This window comes from Perissodus microlepis, chromosome 1 (assembly GCF_051167445.1).
Source record: "Perissodus microlepis isolate ML-2025 ecotype Zambia chromosome 1, ASM5116744v1, whole genome shotgun sequence".
NCBI classification, from domain to species: Eukaryota; Metazoa; Chordata; class Actinopteri; order Cichliformes; family Cichlidae; genus Perissodus; species Perissodus microlepis.
The window spans coordinates 38,831,206-38,858,478 of NC_140461.1; the positions used below are offsets into that span (position 1 = coordinate 38,831,206).

The following is a 27,273-nucleotide window of genomic DNA, read 5'->3' on the forward strand; positions in this document are numbered from 1 at the left end:
CACCTTAGTTCACTTCCGCTCTAGAAAGGAAAGATCAGAAATCAGACAAATTGCTTCCCTCATGCACCTCGAGAATCACCCACCCCATCCTGTCCACGTCGCTCTAACAACAAGTGAGAAAACCTTGCCTTATTTCCTTGAACAATATCACTCCTCACATCAAAAACTCCGTAATTAACTCACCTCTCCCTTGCAGTGCTCCCCCGTCCAGTGAGACTAGCTCTCTACTTTGCTTTAGAAATTCCTGTGTTAAATAAAAGACTTAAATCAAATTTTACAGTGTTTTGAGTGTGCTTTTGGGTCCAATCTTGTATACCGGGGGCAAGAACATTGCTTCTGTTGGGAAGATGGAGCCAATGAAACTGGGGCAGCAGAAACAGAGGAAGCAGGCTCCTCTTCTTCAACCCATAATTTCGCCAGAAAGGAGGCAGGAGGACACTTGCTGCTACAGTGAGATAGATAGACTTGTGTCCTCTACCCAGTTCCTCACTGTACTCTAGCAAAACTGAGTCTGCTGGGTCCTTTGGTATCCTTCTGTCAAGACTGAGCAGGCAGGAGTTGGACCCAAATGCAGGACTCAAATTAAGGGGGGTAAGCTAAAAACAGTTTTATTTAACTTGAACTGACTATAAAATAATCAACGCAGGTCAAAACAAAAAAAGAAAAACAAAGAGGGGGAGGACATGAGGAAGAACAGAAAAAAACTGAGGATTTAAATACACAACAGAAAATGGCTACAAAGTAGAGACACCTGGGGAAACACAATTGAACTAAATCTATCTAATGCGACAAAGGGAAGAGAAACTGAACGTAATGCACAGGAGACGAGGTCGCTACTGTAGTGACTGTTGAAAAAACATGACGGGGAAAAAAGGATGCTAGAAATCAGCAGTGGTCAGTCTGAATGCAGCAGCTCACTAGTCAAGTTATTGTTTTGTTTGTATTCCCTTTAATGCAGTAGTGTTATTATTTTTATTGTTATGAGATTCATATGAAATATTATCTCATTAAACTCATTAAACGTTCACATCAGTATCTTTGCATACAACACATGCTGTTTGTGTGCAGGGAGCTGCTGTTCTGATCGTTATTTCACAATGAGAGAAATCAGGAAGGTATTTCTGCCTGTCAGACTGAAAGTTAGATCAGAGACTGATGGAACTATGTGTTTGCAGAGACAACAATTTATAGTTGTGATCAAATGTTTAAATACACTCATCATGAGCATGAATGTCAGAGTGGTGAAAAAAGGACCAAGTGAAGGCACCGACTTTACTCTGAGTGAGCTTTATTTACAGTGGATGAGATACAAACAGAAGCAGAACGTCCCAAAACTAAATTACAGAAAGTAATACAGCCAAAAACCTGAGAGGAGATATACAACATGGATAAAACACAGATGATCAAGCAACAAACGGCAGAAGACGCAGGGCTTAAATACACCAGGGAGTAACAAGGGAATGGAAAACAGGAGGTAAGCACAGCTGGGGCTAATTTGACATGACGAGACGAAGGAAATAAAGCAGAATACATTTGACACAGGACACAGACTGTCAAAGTAAAACAGGAAGCAAAACACAGAGACACAGACTGTCAAAGTAAAACAGGAAGCAAAACACAGGACACAGACTGTCAAAGTAAAACAGGAAGCAAAACACAGAGACACAGACTTGACAAAGGGATACATCTGACAGGGAACACGGTGTAAACAGTGACAAGAGCGACAAACTGCGACATGGAGACACGACTGACTGGAGAGACACATGAACGTAGACAAGTCTTGACACATGGAGGCACAGTGCAAAACCTAACCTAGTCTTCTTTTCTTTTTTCTTTTTTTTTGCCTGTCCCGTTTGGCTCTTTTGCATCAGAATTATTGTCTAAAGGCGAAGAAAGATGCCCAACGGATTTACTTTACCAAATGGACCATCCCAGCCTTGCCGTAATGGTCTATTTGATTCACCTTTTATTGTTTATTTTATTTTATTTTCACTTGCTAAATACGGGACAGACTTGACTGAGGAGAAAGAAAGAGGGAAAGAAAAACAGCGGAGAAGAGGGACGGAGATAAAGGGCAAAAAACCCAAAAACCAACAAAATAAGCAGACAAAAAATACATCTATCAATCACCTGGATCACCTGTTGAGAAAGAAACGACGAAAAAGAGAGCAATAGAATAAACAACATCACGATAACCTAACCTAGACTTTTCTTTTTTTTTGCCTGTCCCATTTGCCATCAGAATTAATGTCTAAAGGCGAAGAAAGATGCCCAACGGATTTACTTTACCAAATGGACCATCATGGCTGGATGTTTGACCATTCATGTAGTAAATTTGTTGAGTTCTTGGCACTTGCACAACTTTTAAGCTGGTTTTGAGGCACCTGCTCAGTCTTTTTTCAATGGGATAAACACAGTATCTGCTCTGGGGCAGATATTTGTACCAGAGCAAACACAACACACACATTTATTTAACCTTAGCTGTAAACTCATACCATCTTTTCCAACTAGTTTACCATAAATGCAAAACAGATTTTGTTGAGACAATTGAATGACAAGACAACTGTGGTTAATAGACACAACTGAGTAGTCTGATGGAAAACTGGAAGAGTCAGTCTGCTTGGGAGCAGGTTGCTGAGGGCCAATAAGCAGTCTTTATGTGGAGCTACATGTTTGTTAATATAGTTATAGGCCTGCACAGGACTGGTGATGGGAGAACATGAAGCACATATGTGGGAAACACTAGATCAGGAGCTGTGCTGCTGTCACGTTACGACCTGTTAGATATTGCTGTCCAGGAAAGGACACTAGTTGACATTGCTACTTATGATGGCAATTGGGCCCAATCCTGTGAGTAGCCTGAGTTCCAGAGGGGCATTAAATACTGGTTATGGCTGTGCCGGCTTTAGAGCAGCCAGACTCCCTTTGAACCAGAGTTTTTGTCCTTGTCCAAGAGTCGCTGGTGGAGCATACCTGAAGGTATCTGTTAGTCAGCTGTGGGTTTGGCTGTTACAGAGAGAAGAGATTAGGCTTCAAAACAGCCGCTGGACTAAAGATTTTGAGCACTGGAGTGCGCAGTACTTGTTTGCTGGACTGATGTTGTTTTTGTTTTTTGTTGTTGATTTTTTTGGACAGTTATACAGAGATTCCTACGTACATGAATTTGAACCCTTTCATGCATGAATTAGGACAACCTCAATCAGGATTTTTATTTATCTTTATGCATGAAAAGATTAATAAAAAATACTTAAGAAAAAAAAAACCCTGATTGAGGTTGTCCTAATTCATGCATGAAAGGGTTGAATAACAATCATTACAATCAAACACGTCACACATCTATAGTAACATTAAACGACCAGTGGGAGGCAGGTATGGAGGGACACACAATGTAGTGGTTTATGTGCAAGTATACCATCAACACTGACACAAATACAAGACAACAGCTTTTGAATAGCTGTAACTGTAGTGACCACTATGCATGAAAGAGTTACGAAATTCCCTTCACTGTTTTTTTAATTAATTTTTTATGATCACTGTTACAACCTGGGTCCATTTTAAAAAACATGGTTTTTGTTGTAAGTCACCAAATACGCTCAGTGAAAAACGTTGCACCCAAAGAACACAAAGCACGGTGTCTCGTCAAAGCCAACCTCAGGCATGCGTTTGTCCACAGCTTATCACAGCAATCAAACCCATGTGTTTTTGTTTGTAGGGAAGTTGAATTTAATTTTTTACTACTCCTCACTTCAGTCTTTCATAAGCAAATGTACTCTATCAGTGTAAACTTCACTTTGTTTTCAATTCATCATTAAGTAAAGGCTCTCTGTTTGAGTGTGTCAATTTGTCAAACCCTTAAAAGGGAAATGTGTGAGAGTGTGTTTGTGAGAGGAAGGGGGAATTGAAAGATTTAAGCGCAGAAGTTTTGACCACCACTGGCAAAATAATTTTGTGATTAAATTTGAAGCCCAAAATTTTTGCTTTCCTTTGGGCTGAAACTCCTGATAGACAATTCAGCAATAAATACAACAGACGAGTGAAAGTCTGTTCATGGAGAAGAAAAGTCAAAATGCACGTATGATTACACAAAACTTCAGTTTTAATGAGGGTAAGAATGGATTTGGTGTTATCTGTTATATTTTCACTGTATTAGACTATCATTGTGTATTTCAGTATATATTTTTGACCCACTACATCACAGAACTACACACATCAACTTTTGGGACTACATTTTTTAAACACAAAAAGTAATTGCCTCTGTGAAGTGCCACTCATTCAAACTCATTCATTTATCTTCCTGATGGAAAGCATAGACATCAAAGGCAAATTATGTGTTGAACTTTACTGAACTAAAAACATTTGGTAACACTTTATTTAAACTCTATAAGACTGAGAGCACATTTTCTATCAATAATACTAAAACAATAACGATGGCATCTGTCACGATCATATAAGTGTTACTTACTTACTTGTGGCTTTTTCATTCAAAGTTAATCAGGTAATTTTTAACATTAACACCTGAGAGATCTTTAACATTTTCTACTAAGGTGCATAAACTTTCCCTCTCTCCATACTCCACCAAGAGATGAGGCTACAGTTTTGCTGAGTCATTTATGTGGCTGTTTTGCATTAACTTCCAGGGACCTTAGCTAGAGGTGGATACTCTAGGCAACATGTGATTGGCTGTCCAGTAGGAGGTGGGGCCTTTCTAAAGTTAAACATCTGGAAGAGCTTACTGCTCAGTCTTTTGGTTAGTCAGTAAGCTTCAGTTGAATCCAGCTGCCAAAGAGAAGATGTCCTTTATAGCAGTAGATCCAACTTCTGACTTCTCCTTCCACAACCTTCCTTATGGAATATTCTCTACATCTGACAATGTAAGTGTAGTTTGCTTTTTACTACTATTATAATGAAGGGATATTGCGTAACCTTTCAGTAACAGATAGAGATGACAGAAGAGCCTCTTTTTCTCTAAGTAAAAACCTTACCCATGGGAATGTTCTGCTCACAAACACTAGTTTAGTCACACAGACAAAGAGAGTTGATTAAAATTGAATGAAAAACCTCAACCCTTCCCCCCATACGTACACACACACATACATACATTCAGTGTCTGTGTTTTCTTGCCTGGTATGGGTCCACTTGTCCCTTTACAAGTGGGGTTGGATGACAATGCTTCCATCTACAGGACACAATGAGAATTAAATTAATGTGAAGAGAGAACAGTGGTATTAGTAGGGAACTATTATTTGCATTAAAGGGAGCCTTTTGCCCTGATGTACATAACACTGCACAGCAAAATCTCCAGTGTTAAATTAACACTAGAGAGTGTCTATATGGGTCCACACCTCTGAGTGTTAAATACAACACTGTTGAGTGTTAAATTAGCACTTTTGACAGTGTTATATGTTTAAAAGTAACCTAGTCAGTTTTGAAGATTAACAATGGCTAACACTGAGCAGTGCTGATTTTCTAACACTGGAAAATAACTCAAAATGTTAGAAATATTCCAGTGTTAGAAAATCAGCACTGCTCAGTGTTAGCCATTGTTAATCTTCAAAACTGACTAGGTTACTTTTAAACATATAACACTGTCAAAAGTGCTAATTTAACACTGGAGATTTTGCTGTGTGGTGGTGGAACTATGGTGTATGTGAAAGCATAGTAGATAATATTTAGTCACGTGTATTTCTGTGGATGTATGTACTTCCTAAGCCCAGACATCGCATTGGTGTTGCGATTGGGGACCAGATCCTAGACCTCAGTGCAGTGAAGTCTCTGTTTAGAGGACCTGTGCTTTCCAAACATCAAGATGTCTTTGACCAGGTGAGTCTAAACATTAACCAATAACACAGGTTACCTGTTTAATCTGACATTAACTAAACAAAATTTCAGTAAACGAAATACAGTGGCTTGCAAAAGTATTGGGCCCCCTTGAACTTTCCCACATTTTGTCACATTACAGCCACAAACATGAATCAATGTTATTGGAATTCCAGGTGAAAGACCAACACAAAGTGGTGCACACGTGAGAAGTGGAACGAAAATCATACATGATTCCAAACATCTTTTACAAATAAATAACTGCAAAGTGGGGTGTGCGTAATTACTCAGCCCCTTTGGTCTGAGTGCAGTCAGTTGCACATAGACGTTGCCTGATGAGTGCTAATGACTAAATAGAGAGCACCTGTGTGTAATCTAATGTCAGTACAAATACAGCTGCTCTGTGACGGCCTCAGAGGTTGTCTAAGAGAATATTGGGAGCAACAACACCGTGAAGTCCAAAGAACACACCAGACAGGTCAGGGATAAAGTTACTGAGAAATTTAAAGCAGGCTTAGGCTACAAAAAGATTTCCCAAGCCTTGAACATCCACGGAGCACTGTTCAAGCCATCATTCAGAAATGGAAGGAGTACGGCACAACTGTAAACCTACCAAGACAAGGCCGTCCACCTAAACTCACAGGCCGAACGAGGAGAGCGCTGATCAGAAATGCAGCCAAGAGGCCCACGGTGACTCTGGACGAGCTGCAGAGATCTACAGCTCAGGTGGGGGAATCTGTCCATAGGACAACTATTAGTCGTGCACTGCACAAAGTTGGCCTTTATGGAAGAGTGGCAAGAAGAAAGCCATTGTTAACAGAAAACCATAAGAAGTCCTGTTTGCAGTTTGCCACAAGCCATGTGGGGACACAGCAAACATGTGGAAGAAGCTGCTCTGGGCAGATGAGACCAAAATGGAACTTTTTGGCCAAAATGCAAAACGCTATGTGTGGAAAACTAACACTGCACATCACTCTGAACACACCATCCCCACTGTCAGATATGGTGGTGGCAGCATCATGCTCTGGGGGTGCTTCTCTTCAGCAGGGACGGGGAAGCTGGTCAGAGTTGATGGGAAGATGGATGGAGCCAAATACAGGGCAGTCTTGGAAGAAAACCTCTTGGAGTCTGCAAAAGACTTGAGACTGGGGCGGAGGTTCACCTTCCAGCAGGACAACGACCCTAAACATAAAGCCAGAGCAACAATGGGATGGTTTAAAACAAAACATATCCATGTGTTAGAACGGCCCAGTCAAAGTCCAGATCTAAATCCAATCCAGAATCTGTGGCAAGATCTGAAAACTGCTGTTCACAAACGCTGCCCATCTAATCTGACTGAGCTGGAGCTGTTTTGCAAAGAAGAATGGGCAAAGATTTCAGTCTGTAGATGTGCAAAGCTGGTAGAGACAGACCCTAAAAGACTGGCAGCTGGAACTGCAGCCAAAGGTGGTTCTACAAAGTATCGACTCAGGGGGCTGAGTAATTACACACACCCCACTTTGCAGTTATTTATTTGTAACAAATGTTTGGAATCATGTCTGATTTTCGTTCCACTTCTCACGTGTGCACCACTTTGTGTTGGTCTTTCACCTGGAATTCCAATAACATTGATTCATGTTTGTGGCTGTAATGTGACAAAATGTGGAAAAGTTCAAGGGGGCCGAATACTTTTGCAAGCCACTGTATTACTGCCATACTACATGTCTCTTCATCATACAGTAGAATATCAATACAGTCCAGCAAGTTAATTTTTTGTGTCAGTTAAAGATCAGATCTTTAACAGACAATCTTATGCCTTAAAAAAGGCATGAAAATAAAGATTCCAGCTTCAGATTTTACAAATTTGGCATTCTTAGTAACATGACAGACTGCAGGTCTCGTCCTAAACATCACTTAGAAAGACAAATATGCATTCTTAAAACATAATAACCTTTCAAATGATGATGGTGTTTTTTAAATGCTGCCATTGGTGGCAGTTGTTAAATAAGTTAAATCATCATTTAAAACCTATTTTGTATTTACTAAGGTTGTCTTTCTATAATATTAAAATGTATTAAAATATTAAAATCTATTTGATCTGAAACATGTAAGTGGGACATATATGACACACAGAAAGGGAAGCAAATATTTTCTCAAAGCAATGTAAATATTTTCCTTTGTATACAGATCAGTCAGGAAGAATCACATTCTGAACTCTGTGGATCATATATTTTAGATATCCTAAATTACAGGACAGTAGAAATATTTTAAAGTATATTCATTAATTAAGCAGCTTTCATTAGAACAAAAGGGTTGTCATTACGTGTTCTACTTTTTGATATGTTCACAGTACAATAGACAAAGCTGGAAGTGATCAAGTGGTTCCTGTGTACATTTAGTCACACAGAACCCCTACACTTGGATTGTGGTCTCGCCCTCTAATGTATTGTGCATCAGCCAAAGTTTTATTTGTTTCATTTTCCATTGAAGAAATGTACCAAAACTTAGTGGGAAAGGCTACTTGGTGGATCATATACTAACGTTTATCTGTGTCCCTATAAGCCTACACTGAATGCATTCATGGCTCTTGGTTATGAGGCCTGGAGGGAAGCCAGAAGGACAGTGCAAATGCTGCTGTCAGCCAATGAGAGCACACTGAGAGATGATATGAGCCTTCGGAGCAGGTCAGTCTGTTTACAGTTTACAGGAGTGTACAGTACAAAGCATAGTGTGCATCTTCATCCTCAGGCTACTGTGTTGTTTTTCTCTTAGAAAATAAATATATTTTTGTTAGCACTTTCTATTACAGCTCTGTAATGAAGTAGTAATAGTAGGGTAACAAGGCAGAAACATGAACGTAATGATGTGGTGATTTCTAAGTTATTACCACTTAATTACCAAAGTAATAACAACTTAATATCCAAGTATAATGGTAGCAACAGTGGTTACAGTTGAGTAATATTCCACATAAATTTATGTAACTGGATAATAAGTGCCCAAAAACTGGGGGTAACAATGTGAAAATACAGCTGGGTGATAAAGTGGTTATAGTAAAGTAACAAAATGAAAGAAACCGCAAAACTGCCGGTTTGATAACATATTAAAACAAGCTTAAAAAGTGTGTGATTATTACCTGGAAACAACTGTGGTAGTTTCTATGTAACAAGTCGGAAACAACTACAAAATCCAAAACTGCCTGCTTCTATTTAATAACATATTAATACCCATGTTAATAAGCTTTTAAAACAAGCTTAAAGAACAGTGATGACCAGGAAACATCTGGCAGTTTTGGTGTAATAAGCAGCAATTTAATACCATGGCAATGATAACTGAATAAAACACGAATCAGAAAGAATCAGGAAGTCTGGAATAAACTGGAAACACATGGAAAATGTTAATAGTTAATATAATAATCTAATATATTAGATTTGCTCTTTCACAGCATCTGGATGACAATACATAATATGGTAAAAGTATTTCAGGTAGGAAAGAAGAGGGAACACATGTTTAAAATTTCCAGTAAACAAAAATAAGATACCATCCATGTTTTCCCAGTTGTCCAATTCAGGGTTGTGAGGTGTGTAACACCACCGTCCTGCTGCGGCAGTGGAAAAAAAGGACACAGATTATTTTGGTTTATTAACATTAAGATTAAATTATGTTAATTAGGGCAATAGTCAGTGTGCATCCCTTTAAATTGCCACTTCAACACTAGACACTGTTGCAAAGAGCCAGCTGCCAGTAGGTGGCAGACTGCTGCTTATTGGGAGTCTGCATTTTCTATTATAGCCCAGGATGAAGGAAAAGAATTGAGGCACCAACAGTTAACTTTAGCCACCATTTTCCTCCTTTTTGGCTTACCTCATAGAACCATGCTTACATAAACCAATGGATTTTAACAGCAGCAAACCCCACATTCTAGCTACTGCTCAGGACTGCAAGCTATGGCTGTTGTCAACTAGACTGAAAAATAACTTTGCTGTCTGCACGTGTCTAAATATCTTTAGGTGCCTGCAGCACCAGGAAAACTTGCCATATTCAGTGTGGCTCTAAATTTAGTGTACCCTTGGTTTAATTACTTGCTGTTTTTTATGGCTCATTAACAGCCATTTGAACAAAGCACTTTTGTTTTTTTACGACAGATTGTTAGAAGTTTTCTGTTGTGGTCTGTTTGTTAACAGAATTAAATGCTGAGGCAAAGCAAGTAAGTGTGTCCTAGTTATTGAAGAGATGGCACCGTAAAAGAAAATCTCATTATTCTCTAATTTTTGAAAAAATTATATAAAGTGATAAAATGGTCTCTTTCGATATTCATATTGATCAGTATGTGCATTATAATATCTGTAGTTAACAATATATTATAATTACAATAACAAGGATAATTTTTAAAGGGCAAATCCATTAACTTTATGCTAGAATACACGTAAAAACCTATTATACAGTCTGTATAAAAATAAACAGTAGATTGCTGTATTTTTAAACCACTGTACCAGTTTAATAAAAATATTGTGACTTTTGTTTAATGGGCGGTACAGAATATTATTACATTAATTATGGATAAAAAGTACAAAAATGTTCACATAAGATTACATAATAAAGCCCAACTAATAACAGTACTTTTCTGCTGTTAGAGGCCTGATTAATTGTATTAGAACAGTTTTACCATATTAATAGGTAATGTCATTGTTTTTAATACTACTACTACTACATTTATTTTTAATATACAAAGTCTGTGATTCTAGTAAATTTAAAGCTAAAACAACTGCAGTCTAATTTAGTATCCCACAAGGTCACACACATTTATTGTATTTAAATTACAGAAAGTTTCCATAGTTTTACGTGATGGTAAATTTTGTTATTTTCAGATATTTTTCTGGTGCAAAGCTGCCAGAATATTAAGGGGGTTTTTTTCTGGATTTTTTTGCACTCTACAAGTGTGTCTGTATTTGTAAATGCAGTTTTGTATTGTTTAATCCCCTTTGAGCCACATATAAAGTTGTGGAAATGCCCTTGAAATGTTCTGGAAAAACAAAGCAAAACTTACCTTTGCATTATTTAGTCTTCAGGAGATTTTATGTCCATAAGTGTGTGTATCCTCTTTTGAGAAAGCTTATTTTGCTAATATCCACCTCTTTCCTTTGTCTGTGCAGAGCATTTATCCATCAAAGTGCAGTCATCATGCACCTTCCTGCAAACATTGGTAAGCCTCACCTAAACTTCTCTTATCAGAGATTTTGTTGTATGAAAATGGACTTGCTTTTGTATACAGTCACGATTAAAAGTGAAAGACCACTTGAAAAATGGCAAAAAACAAACATGATATTTTGCATGATTATTGAAGAGATGGTATTGTTTCCAAGTAGAGCTTCAACATGCAACAAGCAGAACTGGGAGTGAGACAAAATATTTTTGGAGCGATTTATTGAAAACAACACTTAAATTGAAACAGGCTGTTTCACAGCTGATCAAAAGTTTAGGACCACAGGCCAAATCTGTGCAAAAATGTGGATTCATTGTCATTTTCTGTCAGGTAATCACACTATCATGATGTTCTGATAGCAAAGGCAAAAAACGGTTGTTAAACTGCATACGTAGGGTCTCTGGCAGCGCGCCGTAGCTGCTGAGTGTGGACGCAGTAAGAGAGTCATTAGTCTCTCTTGACTGCAGCACTTTTCTAGTCTTTAAATCTCACTGACTGCCCAAAGAACTTCAGAGTACACTTATGCACACTTGTATATACCATTTATTCATGAATACATTTTCTTAACCGCTTATCAAACTTGAGTTAATGTGATTTAACGTCATTGTACTTGACCTGTCTGAGTTTAATGTTGTGGTTGACGAGTTTATATAAACTTCCACTCAAAATTTCAAGGTCATGTAGAAATATCATTATTTCCAAAGAAAATGGGAAGAATGGTGCCTGCAAGCACCTTCTGCATTGTTCTGATGTCATATATATACACACCTGTGTACAAAGCCTTTTTTGATTAATTTCACACTGTAAATGACCACGGCAGACCCGATGGCATAAACATGCTTTTCACCATACTTTATTAACACTCACACGGTTGCTATACATCCACACACAGCTGCAGCTAGCCCGCTACCAGCTCAACACACCAACAACCACATTGTTAACCACATCTCCAAACTTTTAAGCAGGCGAGGCGTAATTACAGATGCCACGCAGGTGGATCAAGCGCACCTGCAGCAGCATCGTAAACCACGCCCCGCCACACACACATCAAATGATGCTGTGTTTTCTTTTACAAGGACATTGCTGGTTCTATAGCAGTGGCTCAAGACACTTGCAAAATTCAGCACAACACATTTTTACTGTGCTGAAAATAATGAGCCTACTACAGCTGGTGGAGAACCATATAGTGGACCCAGAATGCAGGAGGCAGAGAGTACAAACAAAAATAAGCTTTTTTATACTTAATCTCGAAATGGTACACTAAATCACGTGCCTGGGCATGCAGACCGCTCCTGCAAATATTTGTTAAAGAAAGCATCCATCCCATTCATGAACTGTCTGTTTTTCATAGGAGACTACACGGACTTCTACTCCTCCAGAGATCATGCCACTAATGTTGGGATCATGTTCCGGGGAAAGGAGAACGCTCTGATGCCAAACTGGTACACTGTGAATCCAACCAACAGTAAACACTTGATACCATGAAGAAAATGCTGACTGGGAGGCCTTAATGTGTAGTGATATTAAAAGAGATCATTTCAAACTGTCCACAAACTGTGGTATACTGAGGGCCACTACAAGGTTTGCCTAATTAATTTGTACTTCAGAGCATTGGTGTGGACTTGCAGGAATCCCCACTGAATCCCTCAGTCACAACGTGAGCTCTCATGGGACTAATGCTAAGTATAAGTGTGTGCCCCTCTGAATCTGACACACTGTACTGGATAATTTAATCTCAGGCAGTGAAGGTTGCATAAAGTTACCTAACACTTCATTTTAACAGTTCATTTATAAAATGAAGCAATTTAAAAGCTCCAAAGGGCAAATGGTAAACCACAACATGTCATATATTGTATGGGGTCCCTGGTTGCTACCAAAACACCTGCCAAACTAAACGCCCATACAGTCTTTCTGAGGTTACTGCTTGAAAATGACATGCCCAAAATGAGTAGTTCTGTAAACCACAGTAATCTGTGTAAATATTACAGCAGATGTTACTGTGTCAGAGTTACTAAAGCTAATTTATTTTTGGATTTTATTGCATATAAACACTTTGAAAATATGATTCGGAAAACATTTAAGTCCAGAAGACCAGCAATCAAAATATGAACATGACCAACGATCGATGCTGCTGAACTGAAACAGAAATGTTACCGTGGCTTTTATCATCTCAAAGTCAGACATTTTGCCATTTGGCACTTTTTAGCAACATATGTGATTTGAAAGTTCTTAGTATTCAACATTATTTACATGCCTAAAAATGCTTGTTTTTGGAATATTTGTTGAAGAATTACCCACACGCTCGCGTACATTGAGCTTTTTTACATAATTAAATGAGTCATTATTTACTATGGTTAATATTTCATCTTCAACTATAAGTGCCTTTGTCTCATTTATGCAGGTTATGCCTTTACCCTTATCTTCTTCTTGTTGTCACTAACTGTACATTTCGAAGATAACTGGAAATGATGCAGCTTATTTGCCAGAAATCAATTTCCTATCCATTTTGCACATTGCAGACTTAAAGCGGCACAGCAGCTTGTTGTAGTAACTTGGGTCCTGTATTATGCAGGTTGAGGCTTCCTGTGGGATACCATGGTCGGGCATCATCAGTGGTTGTTTCTGGGACTCCCATCCGCCGCCCTTCAGGCCAGATGAGGCCTGATCAGAGTAAGATCCTTATAATTCAAGGATTCTTTATTGTCATTCGCATCACATGTTTACATGAGGTGGAACGAAATTACGTGCACATGTTCCCTCAGCGAAAGAAACAGAATAACAAAGAAACAGAATAACAAGTAGTAAGTAATAAAGTCTCAAGTGTTGTGAAATCAAACCATTTACATCTTAAGATTTCATGTAAACCTTTACTCATCAAACAGGATAAGTAAATTAAATCAATGCTAATTTAACGAATCAGCAGTGATATCTAATGCTAAGGAATTTACAGCAGCAGCAAATAGTAAAACAGTTTTGATAAATCACTTTACACTATATGTTCAGCAAGACGCAAAGTGAACTAAATTCGATCGATCTATATTACCCCGATGGACCAAATCAGAGGTAAAGGATCCAAATTACATTCATCATATAAGTGCTAAAAATCCTCAAGGCTTCCCCTGATCTAGTTTCAAGAACTTTATTTTATTTTTGTTTGTATGTTGCTTAACTAATTTGTGTTTTATTAGTAATCAGAATATCAATTAATGCATCTTTAGCGTCTAAATTCAATCATATGCTGTATATAAACCATTTACTTGTCCACAAATATGACTGCGTGATGTGCTTGTGACTTTGAGCAGCTTTGGCACAGTCTCACCTCGTAGCTGACGATAACTGTTGCCTTTGTTCTTCTTTTTAGCAAAACCCCCAGTGTTTGGCCCATCGAAGAAGCTGGACATTGAACTGGAGATGGTGATTAATGTGTTTATTTAATCTAACAGCCCAGGTGTATTTTATTTGTAATTGTATTAATTTAATTTCAACATCTGAATTAACTGAGAGAAAGATCAGAGTTTCTCTGGTCAGAATATTCAGTATTGTACTTCAGTATTTAGTTGTTTTCATATTCACAACTGCTTCTGTTTGTGATCAGGCATTCTTTGTTGGAGGAGGTAATCCGCTAGGGGAACCCATTCCTATCCAGAAAGCCCATGAACACATCTTTGGAATGGTACTCATGAATGACTGGAGTGGTAAGAGTCTCTAAACAATACACCACACCAACATTTTCATGTTGTAAATGCATGTTTTACTATGCAACAGAAATGGGAATGTTTATAGTAGATAATCTGCAGGAGACGAAGGGGAGACTCCCAAAACGTTACTAGAGAACACATTGGTACACCACCAACTGAAAGTTCCTTTTTATTTCCGGTTAAAGTAAAGTGAAAAAATAAGTCATGAACTTCCACCCTCCACAACAAACCAAGTCTGCTGTTTAGTCTAATATGTATGCACTCCGTAATCCTCTGCACAACACTGGGTGAGTTACTTCTGCCCAGCCCGGATGTGATTTGGGAGGCTATTCAGGGAGTACAGGTTGTGCCTTTTCAACACAACTACTATTGTAGCTCTTGTCTTTTATTGGTACTTTGAGAGAGGCTACATGAATCCCATGTGTCTAAAGTACAGGAGCAGATATTGCTGCTTTGTTATCCCAAGATGTTCATCGAACATAGAAACACAAGACTTTCAAAATAAAACAGGAAACATGGAGAGACACAGACATGACAACACAAGCTTGACAATATGGAACACACAGACCTAAAACACATGACGGACTAGACAAGAAACAAGACACAAAAACCAAGGAGACAGATGATAGTAATGGCTAAACTAAACTCAACTAGACCCTAAATAAGAATAACACAAACCTTACACAAGAAACTCAAAAATACAGAATAAACTCAAAACCCCTGACAGGTGGGCCATGTGAAATCACAGGTCAGTGGATGCTGAGATTGAGTGGCATTGCTGAGGAAGCACTTGACTAGCCTGCACAGAGTCCTCCTCTCAGCTTGATAGAACACCTTTATGATGAATCAGAGCGGAGATTGTAAGCCAGGCCTTCTCTGAGTGTCAGAGAGATACAAGCCGTAGAAAGAAAAATAAAAAGCTAAATGTACAAAACCTTTGAATTTAACTTTAATTTACTCTTAAAATATCCAGTAAGTAGGGAGTTGTCTTGTAAGTTAGGGAACATATTCTCTGGACTTTTGATATTTCAAGCACATCCTGTCTTACTAGTGTATACTGGACTCTTCACTTTAGTCCCCAGCTTTTCCTCCTAACAGTACAGTGGTAAGAGATTTTTCAGCCTGTGACATTTCTGCTGAATATGCAGCTTGAAGGTGAACTGATGTCACTTTTACTTTATACATGACTGCTGATGCCCTCAGGAGATCAGGCTGCAGACTTCACCACAGACTTTCTATGAATATTTGCCATCTAAAATTTCTCCCATAGAACTGCACAATAAGCTAAATGCAATGCTTTCTTCTTGTTTATAAAGTATTTTTTTAAGTGGAGAAAGCTCAGGCAATGAAATGTATCTGTGTGCAAGAACAGAAAAAGATTCTGAAAGAAGACTGGCATTAAAACTATTGCCATGCATATTGCCAGCACGAAACAAACATTTCAAAATGGACCCATAAATTTTTGAACATTAAAGAATAAGTAACCCAAAAAGAAAAAGGAAGTACTTTCATTCACACACATTTTTAATCTGAATCATCATTTGCATCAGAGAGCAAATTGAGGTTAGTATCTTGCCACAGGATATTTGCTATGCAGACTGGAGCAGCCAGGCATCAAACCACCAACCTTTCAGTTAGCGGAGCTGCTCTACCTCCTGAGCTACAGTCACCCCCAAAGCAGAGAGTTACTCTTCGTAAGTAACAGTCCTGTTACACTACCACAGCTCCATTTGAGTCAGTGTTTGTGAAAATATATACTTACACAATACTGTTGTATAATATACTGAAACAATATCCACTGTCTAATTATGAACTGCAGCTAGATTTCATGAGAGGAACCAGCTTCATTAAAACTAAACCTGTAGGCGGCCATGCTGGTACCACAGTAGCCAATGCAACTTTGAACCAAACGATCATCTAGACGATTTAATTAGACAGTCTCCACTGCAGCTTTAAATTGTAGAAAATGTTTTCTTAATTTAATTAAAAATATATTTTTCTAATCACTGATTTGTTATAGATGTAATTTTAAACATTAAAATGTTGTGAGATCAAAAGAAATCAGTTTCTAAATGAAGTGGAATCTGAGGAACAGTGAATTGAATAAAATAAAATAAAATGAATATGAAACTTTGGATTACAACAATGAATTATGGTACAAGGTATGAACTGTATATACTAACCTCTCAAGATCAAGATTAAATTTAACTTTTCAACAGTTTGTTTTAGTACATATAAAACATTACTTAGACTAAACATGTGCTTGTGCGTGTATTTTAGGAATGTCCCTTGAAAAATTGATTCATTAATAAATACAATGGATGAATTGTCCCTTACTACCAATTCTCATGGCAAAACATGAAAAGGCCGTGACAAGGCAATGTATTTGTTTGTGTTCACTGACATAAATACACGAATCATTACACTCTGCATGATTTTGAAACAAAGATATTTAATCTGGACGTATATTATGTGTGACCAACATATAGACTATAAAGAATTCTCAGTATACACTTGTCAATGTGGCAACGAAGAACACAAAGTTTTATGAATGGAAAACCATATTTTAACTCATAGCTTGTATTAACCGATAATTATGCACTTTGGAAATTTGATTGAATAATCTGCAAAGTAATTTGGAAAGAAAAAAGAATAACCTTCCTAATTACTCTCTCTTCTCTCACTTGTGTTTATTCTCAGCTAGGGACATCCAGGCCTGGGAGTATGTTCCATTGGGACCTTTCCTGGGGAAGAATTTTGGGACAACTATTTCACCTTGGGTCGTCCCCATGGAGGCACTGTTACCCTTTGCTGAGCCTAACCCCATTCAGGTGAACATAAGGTTCTCAATTAACAACAACAAAGACAAGGGGCATGTAGTGCATTGCTCAAAAATAATTAAGGAGCACATTTGAATCAGACTATAGCATCGAGTCAAAAGATGAACTCAACTTGGGTGTCTACTGTCTTATGCAGTCTGGGAGTTAACTGCATGGGTGTAGTTTGCTGTTGGGTTGGATGGGGCTTCCTCATGCTCTGTGTGGCTTGGTGGTGCTGCTGCTGTGGGCCTCAGTCTGGATGGGCCCAGGCACCCACTGTCCTTGGTGGGTATCAGGGAACGGGTCACACATGGGGGTCAGGGGGTGAGCTGACTCCAGGAAGGGGCTTCCTTTCTTCACACACCCCGTTCTCTGTTTGCCATCTGGGGTGGAGGGTTGGGAGGAGAAGCTGGTCTGAGTCTGGGCTGGTGGGCTTCCCTGCTGTTGCAGGACCAGGGGTGGTTTTCTTTTCTCCACCCCAGCGTAAAGGGAACCATGTCCATGGTCTGGGATTGCTCCTCTGGGGGTGCTTGTGCCTGGACCGGGGAGTATAGAGTATGTAGAGGGGAGTGTGAGTGTGTGTACTACATTTATTTCTGTGTGTGTCCATGTTGGGCAAGTGCTGAGTATTTGTATATGTGTGCATGAGGGTGGGAATGGATCTTTGTGTCTGTGTGTGCTTGTTCATCTATATCTAGGTGTTAGGTCAGGTCTCAGATTCCACCTCTCTCGGAACATCTCAGGCCCCTCCCACCACACACCCTCCCATTGGCTGGTGCCCCCAGCTGCCGGTGCATTGGTGGTTATGCACCGGCACTCACCCAAGCACCCAGCTCTACAGCTGGGTGCTTGGGTGAGTACTGGCTCACTCCTGGTGGCATAGCCGGCTGCCAGTGGAGCCTCTGGGCTCGTCGCTGCGGCCCCCTGTGGCTTCTGTACAGTGGCTGCTGGGTGACGTCTTTCCGGGACACTTCTCAGGTCTTTTCTGAGTGGGTGGTGTGATTGCCCCTGCGGTGGTCCTCATGCTCTGGGCGGCCTCCAGATGTCCGGGGCCCGGATCTCCTCCATGCCTGCTTCTTGGGGGGCGGGGCTATGACTTCCCACACCCACTTTTTGACACAGGTGTACACACAAGTGTTCATACAGGTGTAGAAACAGGTACTCAACATTCAGTATTTATTATTTACTGTTACTTAGGCTTGTGTTGGTTGTTGCTGTGGTTTCCCTGCTGTGTTGTTTTCTTGTTGGTTGTTTTCTTTCCAGCAGGTGGTCAAGTATATTTTCAGTGTCCTTTCTCTCTACCCGTCTTCTCCTTTATTTTTTTCCCCTCTCATTCGTTTAACTCTCTTCCCAACTTCACTTTCCTTCTTCTTAATCTTCTTTCTAGTAATAACTTAAAATAAAGAAAAATCTAATCAAGTGGACCAGTCAATCAAGACCAGTTTAGCAAATACGTAATGGTCCACTAGGGAAAATAAATCGATTGGGCATTTTTCTTGGCCTTCAGACAATAATTCTGATGGCTACAGTACTGGACATCTGATAGAGGAGTCTGGGTTTGGTTGTTGCCACAAGAGTGGTACTTCACTGCCATTGTGCCAAGTGTCATTTTCTTAAAGGAGGGAGGATTATGGTGGGTTTTTTATTTTTTCAGGAGTTGGGATCAGCCCCTTACTTCCAGTGAAAGGAACTCTTAATGCTTCAGCATTCCAAGTCATTCATGTTCAGTTTCATTCAGTTTCATGTTCCCAACTTGATCCCGTCCTACATGACTGTGCACCAGTGCACAAATCAAGGTCCATAACGATGGGATTGACTAGTGAGATTGACAAGGAAGAACTTGACCTGCACAGAGTCCTCATCTCAACCTGATTGAACACCTTTGCGATGAATTAGAGCAAAGACCACAAGCCAGACCTTCCCATCTAACATCACCTCACAACCTTTTTCTTTCATCATTCTAACCTGTGAAATGAAAATGTGTTCTTTTTCATCTCTTTTTGCTCACTTTTCTTTTTCAGCTTTGTATTTTGTGTCTTCCAACAGGATCCAGAACCCCTCCCATACCTGCAACACCATGATGCGTATACTTTCAATATTAATCTGTTTGTTTCACTAAAAGGTACCATCCACAAACTATCATCATATCAATTGTACATATACTCATGGTCAAGTGCTCTCATGAGGAGTAGCACTGTCCCTGCCAGTGTTAAGTAATATATAGTAATAGAGTAGAGTTTTTGTGATGTTTCAATATGTAGGCAGCATCCTAATGCAGCTGGTTAAGTGAGTCTCATTCAACCTTTTACATACTGTTGGGTAGATACTTTAATGAATGCTCATAACAGAGTTGTAAACTTTACTGTCGTTGGGTGTATTTATGTATAGCTGAAGTCTGTCCCAGTGGCAGGTGAGTCACATATTGGCCTAAACAAATGACTGGGTAGCATTAGCACTTAATAGACAACAATCTTCTGCTGTTTGGTTTGGGAATAAAATATTCAAAGAAATACAAATTTTTCTCGTAGTTTGATCAGATTCTTTTCAAAAAATTAGAATTTTCTGGCCTTAAAAGTTTAAGATTGGGTTGACCCCATTGGATTTTCTGGTTTTTAAGTGGGCCGCAGGACTCTTGACTTTGGGAATGGCTGGTGTAAAGCATTATTTCTGTATTTACTGTAAACTGATGGTTGCCTGAAAACCAAATCTCCAAATGAAATAAAAATAAAAATTAGAAACTACAAGACTACAATAACTTTGATCCTAGATTATTATTATTATTTTTGTTTCATTTGGAGATTTTGCTTTCCCTTCAGTTCGTTTCCAGAGTAAGTTTATTCTTTTCAGTTTAGCTTTTAGTCTTTTTAGTCAAAATATTTTATTTTAGTTTGCTTTTTAAAAGTGTCAGTGCTACTCTGCTATTATAACACAAAGGAAGTTGTCAGAGGCCAATTTTTCAGAGGTTCAGAATTGAACCTGCAACAAAGCACTTTTGTTGACTCAAAGACACACTGACAGTCCAGGTCAGGCAACAAACACAATTGACCAAACTGTCACAACCCTAAAATGAGCTCATCTATTATATACTTTCATTTGAACTTAGTTATTTTAAAAGTACACAATGCTGCTTTAATTACTTTTATTAAAATATTTTTAAGGATAGTTCTTATTTCTACTAAATAGAAGAAGATGGATGGAAGGATGCGATTTTATTTCAGTTAACCATTTTCCCCACATTTTTAGTTTAGTTTAGTTTTAGTTCACTATAATAATGCTCTTGGTTAGGAGAGTAACATGTTTTGAAATGAATATCTGTTTTGTTGTTAAAGGCAAAGGCATGGCTGAAGCTGTGAACATCTGCAGATCAAACTTTAAGGTAAGATTCATGGTTGCAGAGCCAGAACCACTATATTAATGCATGTTTTTAAACAAAAAAACCTTGTTATATAAAATACGATTAAAGAAAAAAAAGGGCTGTTCTCTGATCTCTGTTTTTGTCTGTTTGGAGGACATGTTGCTGTCTCAGCTATGCCTGTTTTGCCAGCATTTTATGGTTGCTTTTATTCATTCTTAAATGATTATATTTTATTATATTTTTTGGCGGCACGTGATCACCACTAAAGAAAAACAGCATGTACAAACAAAAGTAGTAAGCCATCTACACATTATATATGCAACAGATGGAAATCCATGCTGTGAAGCTCTCAGCACACAGTTTTTGTGCTGATGTTAGTGCCAGAGGGATTTTGAAGTTATTGAGTCATTTAAAGCCTTGGCTCTCAGCAATCCTTTGATTTAACTTGACAACTTGAGTTGCTGCAGCAAAGAAATAACATAAAATTGGCCATGGAATAAGGGAAGTCTAAGGAGCTTGGTAAGAAAAGCGTCTGGACTACTTCAAGTTTCCCTCAAGACGTTTCACCTCTCATCTGAGGGGGTCCATGTGTCTCTTGGGGGGACACTCCCATAGGGCTTAAAATCTGTGACTCTGCACCAGTTGTTCTTAGAACTGAAGAAGCTTCTCGGATGAAAGGTGAAACGTCTTCAAGGAAACTTAAAGAAGTTCAGACGCTTTTCTTACCAAGCTTCTTAGACTACAATGACCTGGAGAACCTGGAGAACCTTTCCAGATATGGAATAAGGGAAGCATTTTTATGAACTGATTTGGAATCCTATTACAGTACCACACTCAAAGTCAGTGAGTTCTTTAGAAAGACCACTTCTCTTGTAAATGTTTATGTTATGTAAAATGTGTTTTCTGACATTTTTATCTATTTAGTGTAGCTGTAGCAATTTTGACATTGTTGACTTCTTCATTTCTCTCAGCTGGTCAGAAGACTGCAAAAGGAAGGATTGGCCTTTATTCGTTAGGAGAATGGAGAAAAAGTTTCAGTCGCTCTCTTTTAGAATAGAATAGAATAGAATAGCCCTTTATTGCCAATGTACATCTACAACAAAATTATGGGTGCTCGATGCTAACTGTATAGGAATAAAAGGTAAATAGAAAAACAACAGGAATAAATAACAAACAGGTGAAATATATACAGTCAACAGGAATATATACAAAACAAGAGAAAGGCAAACAATAGGAAGGCACACACTGGAGAACCATGTGCTTGGAAGTAGTGCAAAGGATTTGCTCTGAGTATAGAGTCCATATTTGTGTGGCATGAGTTGTAAGGGTTGCCCAAATAGTGTTTGTTAACCATCCAAATGTCTCTGGGGAAGAAACTGTTTGTGAGTCTGGAGATGTGGAACCTGACTGACTGTGGTCCCAACCAGGGTAGTGGGTCAAACAGGTGGTGGGTGGGGTGCAAGGATTCACCTGTGATGGGCCAAGTTTTTCTGAGACAGGAGGATCTAATGATGTCCTCCAGGGGTGGCAGAGGAAAGCCAATGAGTTTTTGGGCTGTGTTAATTACCATCTGTGCAACATGCTCTCCACTGAGGAGCTGTAGAAGGCCAGCAGCAGCTTTCGGTCCAGGTTATTCTTTCTCGGGACACCGAGGAAGTGCAGCCAGTTTGGGCCTTCTTTACCAATGGGTTTGTGTTGCGGGTCCAGGTAAGATGAGCAGAGATGTGGCTGCTCAGAAACTTGACGGTGGAGACAGATTCCACCCGTTCTCCATTTATTATGAGAGGGGAGTAGAAGTCTGTACCTCCTGAAGTCCATTATAATTAATAATAATAATAATTAATTAATTAATAAAATGCATCATTATTATGAGTTCTTTTGTTTTACAGACATTCAGCTTCAAGCTATATTCTGAGCACCGGCAAGTTCAAGGACATTTAACATGTTGTTGGAATTTGGTACAGAGTACAGATTTAAACATGACTTCTGAAAGTCCCAAGATTATGGACACTCTCCGGGTGCTCTCTGCTGTTTGATGCAGCTACCGTCAGCTTGTGAGGTAAATTAAAGGGCCTGCACTTATTTGACATGTGAGTAGTGATTGTCCACAATCCTATTGTTATGGCACCAGTCCTGAAGCACATAAGCATCTGTGCCCCCCCCCCCCCCCTTCCTTTGTTGCGGTCCTGGCAGTGTAATGTCTGGCCGGGTAACTCCACTGAGGGATCAGGGATGTTTGTGAGGGATCTGTCATTAATGAGGAGGATGAGGATGGATGGAGGGGTTTGTGTTGTTATTTTGACAGCTGGATATGATAATCAGTTCTCCATCCCCACTTTTGTTTCCTCTCCCTCCGCTGTCTGTGTTTCTTGCTGTTTCTGACAATGTACCACAGAGCGCTGGGTGGTCTCACAGTCTCAGGTGGGATAATGTCGGTCGAATCTGAAGTAAAGCCCAGGTTCAGGCTGATGTCTGACGACTGAAAGTGACAGTGTGTTGCAGGAAGCTGCAGTAAAAAGGCATAAATAACACAAAATAAGGTGCACAGTAGAAAAGCGTGCTGTGCCGCTGCATACCATAACTGTCCCCATCTTGAATTCACTAATGTTTTATTTTTATTTCTGTCTCTCTGACTCAAGTACATGTACTGGACCATAAAGCAGCAGCTTGCCCATCACACGGTAAATGGTTGCAATGTCAAACCAGGAGACCTGCTCGCTTCAGGCACCATCAGTGGACCTGTGAGTGTCCACATGCACAATATGCTTAGGACTTGATGACTGTAATGTGCACCTTTTGGTCTGTCAGTTCTCAGTTTGTAAGCTAGATTATATAACATCACTCATTAGCAAATTCTCTTGTGGGCTTTTCACACTGTTGTTGCTTTTCCATTGTCCTTATTGCAACTGGTTTGTTTCATGGCAGGATCCAGAGAGCTTTGGCTCCATGCTTGAGCTGTCGTGGAATGGATCTAAGAACATTGACCTGGGAGGAGAAGGAACTAGAACCTTCTTGAATGATGGAGATGAAGTCACTATATCAGGTTGGTCTGTTTAAAACGTAAGCTTTCCACTTCATATCATTTGGATTTATGTGACAATATTTTTAGAAGTAGCAATAACATTTTTGCATCTTTACATAATGCCACCATGGACATAAAGATAAGGTTAACTACAATAGACAAAACATAAGGATTGAAGAATTAGAACATAACTGCATGCTGGTACACTGTCGGACTCTCGGTGTGCTTCTGTCACGGTTGTTAAAGAGTGGACTCGGGCGCGGAGCTCAGAAATAATGACAGTGCATTTATTTACAGTGCAGCAAGGTGACAACAGTTCAAATGTGCAACAATGGTGATAGTGCGTCCCTCCTTCCGTGTAAGCCCGTGCGTGGTAGTGAGTGCCCGTCTCTCCTCCAAGTGCTTCCTTAGTGTGCGTAAATCCTCCGTCAATCCCTGGGTGAACACACACGACAGCAAAATGAGTACGAAGATCAGACAGCACTTCAACAACGTTAGCGACTCGAAAACACTACCAGGCTTAGTGCAATACTCCAGCGCTGTCTGTCGCTCAGCCACACCATTAAGTAGCCCTGCTGAAGATGGTAGTTGATTGGCAGCAGCTGGTGGATTGACTGCAGGTGCGGCAGCTCCGGGCGACAGCACTTCCGGGTCGGAGGTAGCCTGTTGCTAGGTTACCTCCTAACACGTCACAGCGGAGCCGGAGGGGAAGACAGGGCGATAGGAGAGACACACATACACACGCACACAAATATACACACACTGGCAGGTCGACCGGTCAGGGCGCCGTCAGATCCTGACAGCTTCAGGCATCCGAATTTCCAGATAAACTCTTACCTTAATTTTGCAGCTGAAGTTTGGACTTGTTGAACTTGAAAATTTAATTTGGCTGACATTATGAAAGGAATCTGTTCAGTTTCAAAGTGTATTTCAATATTTTATTATTATTGTTAAAAACAAATAGTTAAATAATAACAATAATACATAAACAAATGTAGCTGTTCGAGATAACGATATCGGCTCGGATGATGATATGAAAACATCTATCGTTTCATATCACGCTACCGTTTGTTTCGTGGTGTTGCAAATAAACTATTTATAGCAATATTTTATCAGCGTTGTGATGGTCACTGTAGTGGCTATATTAATTTCTTAAAGTTCTCGCTTTTTTTGGATATAAGTGGCCTTTACAACTTATATCTAAAAATGTATAGTTTCATGCATGGGTCAAAAGACTCGACGCCCAGCTGGAAACATTTCATGCAAGTCGAGTTGCCTGAGATTCACAGAATTAGCAGAAAATCTAAAATTTTTCTGATATATATCGTTGTCAGGACAATAAATGTCTTATATCGGGATATGAGATTTTGGTCATATCGCACAGCCCTAAACAAATGTATGACTGCAAACAGATGGCTCACTAAAGTAGAGATCTAAAGTTTTACTTTTATATTGCCTGACAGAAATTCAGCTTACACAGTATTACACAGTATTACACAGTATCACGACCCTGATCATATACGTGTCCAATGGCTTCCTCTGTTTAGGTTACTGTGAAGGAGATGGCTACAGGGTGGGCTTTGGGACGTGCCAGGGAACAATCCTTCCAGCTTTGCTGCTCTAAAACAGATGTCTACTCACACAAGTATTTCACTTGGCTTTGATGACAACAATGGAAAACTGCAACATGGACAACTCCTTCCCCCTCACTCTCCAATTCTCTTTAAAAGGGGCGCTATGGGCTTTAGTAAATAATGAATGCAGATTTCTCTCAATGTAATCTCTGACCTTGTTACTGATATATAATGAAATAACCATCCAGCAGAGAGATTGTCCTGTATCATATCACAATGTTACTGCTGTACCAGGATCAGTGTTACTGATGTTTTGTATCCCCTCTATGATGAAATCATCCATTTTAAATTTGGTTCTGTTATTGTCTTGTTTTCATGCGGACTTACTCAGCCACCTCAGGAACACAGCTGCATTCAGAATTATCCAACTGGAGCTCTTCCACTCCCCACTTCCATAGACGTTGATCTGAGATGAATATATTATCTCTCTATGTCACCTTACAGAGCAGCAACTTAAAAAATGGTTAAATGTTCAGGTCATTCTGATTTTTTTGGCGCTCAGGACTTGTAAACATTTTGACCTTATTATCTGAAACTCCAGTGGAACAGGATATGTATATGACCAAAAATAGGAAAAAGATGAATTGGTAAACTTGAATACAGGGTAAAGATGATGATGCAAGAATGAGTGCTTCCAAAAATCTGACAATCATTTCTGAAGAGCTGAATAAAAAATGAATTTAAAAAAAAGCTGTCTGGAGGTGGTGATTCTGTATTTGCATCAGTGTGCAGTGAAGAAGAAACAGCGTCACGACACACTGTCTCATTATTGCTTTGTCAGTAATTGATTTTGTAAGCAAGGTTTCAGGTAATATAAGAATATCAGAATCAGATGTGTTCACCCAAAGTTACACTGAATCCAGTTTAGGAAGAAGACTTCTGACATTTAAATAAATAATACCTTTAACATCACAAGGAGTACTCAAACATTTGTAATCTGGACCAGGATAGGGGTGCACATTTCCAGATAAAAGTAGGAAAAGAGCAATGAAGCATTTTCTTTTCACAGATTTTTGTAGATTTCTTCTAGGACCCCAACTCTTTGAGAGGTGAGAGTATGAGGAAATAAACCAGTCATATGGAAGAAAGCAAAGCAGATGAAATGAGATCTCCCCTGATGATCATGTTTGTTTTTAAAAGATTTAAAATCCCACTTTTCAATTCAATTCAATTCAATTTTATTTATATAGCGCCAAATCACAAAAACAGTCACCTCAAGGTGCTTTATATTGTACAGTAGATCGTACAATAATAGATACAGAGAAAAACCCAACAATCATATGACCCCCTATGAGCAAGCACTTTGGCGACAGTGGGAAGGAAAAACTCCCTTTTAACAGGAAGAAACCTCCAGCAGAACCAGGCTCAGGGAGGGGCGGGGCCATCTGCTGTGATTGGTTGGGGTGAGAGAAGGAAGACAGGATAAAGACATGCTGTGGAAGAGAGACAGAGATTAATAACAGATATGATTCAATGCAGAGAGGTCTGTTAACACATAGTGAGTGAGAAAGGTGACTGGAAAGGAAAAACTCAATGCATCATGGGCAGTGTTGGTCAAGTTACTTGAAAAAAATAATCAGTAACTAATTACTGATTACTTCCCCAAAAAAGTAATCCCATTACTTTACTGATTACTTATTTTCAAAGTAATTAATTACTTAGTTACTTAGTTACTTTTTAAAAACACGATTTACAACCTGAATAGTGATAAAGCGATAGATCTCTCAGCCCAACTCTACTTTTTCTGCA

At 39.2% G+C, this 27,273-nt stretch overlaps 1 protein-coding gene and 1 long non-coding RNA gene across 3 annotated transcripts; one reads left to right on the top strand and one right to left on the bottom strand.

The window, feature by feature from the left end:
• The first annotated feature begins 4,738 nt into the window (after window positions 1–4,738).
• On the top strand, window positions 4,739–26,214 carry fah (fumarylacetoacetate hydrolase (fumarylacetoacetase)). 2 transcript variants are annotated; one of them, XM_084923236.1, is made up of 14 exons: window positions 4,739–4,871; window positions 5,715–5,820; window positions 8,359–8,480; window positions 10,947–10,996; window positions 12,348–12,438; window positions 13,569–13,666; window positions 14,358–14,410; window positions 14,592–14,691; window positions 17,395–17,525; window positions 19,560–19,635; window positions 20,843–20,889; window positions 23,508–23,609; window positions 23,794–23,911; window positions 25,438–26,214. In XM_084923236.1, exons 1-14 carry the CDS (start codon window positions 4,846–4,848, stop codon window positions 25,512–25,514), a joined length of 1,197 nt encoding a protein of 398 aa, XP_084779362.1. In that variant the 5' UTR covers window positions 4,739–4,845; the 3' UTR covers window positions 25,515–26,214. The 2 variants fall into 2 exon arrangements, with proteins under 2 accessions (XP_084779362.1, XP_084779372.1); XM_084923246.1 differs by having other exon boundaries at window positions 4,776–4,871; window positions 5,710–5,820.
• Window positions 24,157–25,471, bottom strand: LOC146394255 (uncharacterized). Its single transcript, XR_014799806.1, has 2 exons — window positions 24,406–25,471; window positions 24,157–24,325 (listed from the first exon to the last, which is right to left on the bottom strand). It is a non-coding gene; the product is annotated as an uncharacterized LOC146394255 (long non-coding RNA).
• Window positions 26,215–27,273: the final 1,059 nt, after the last annotated feature.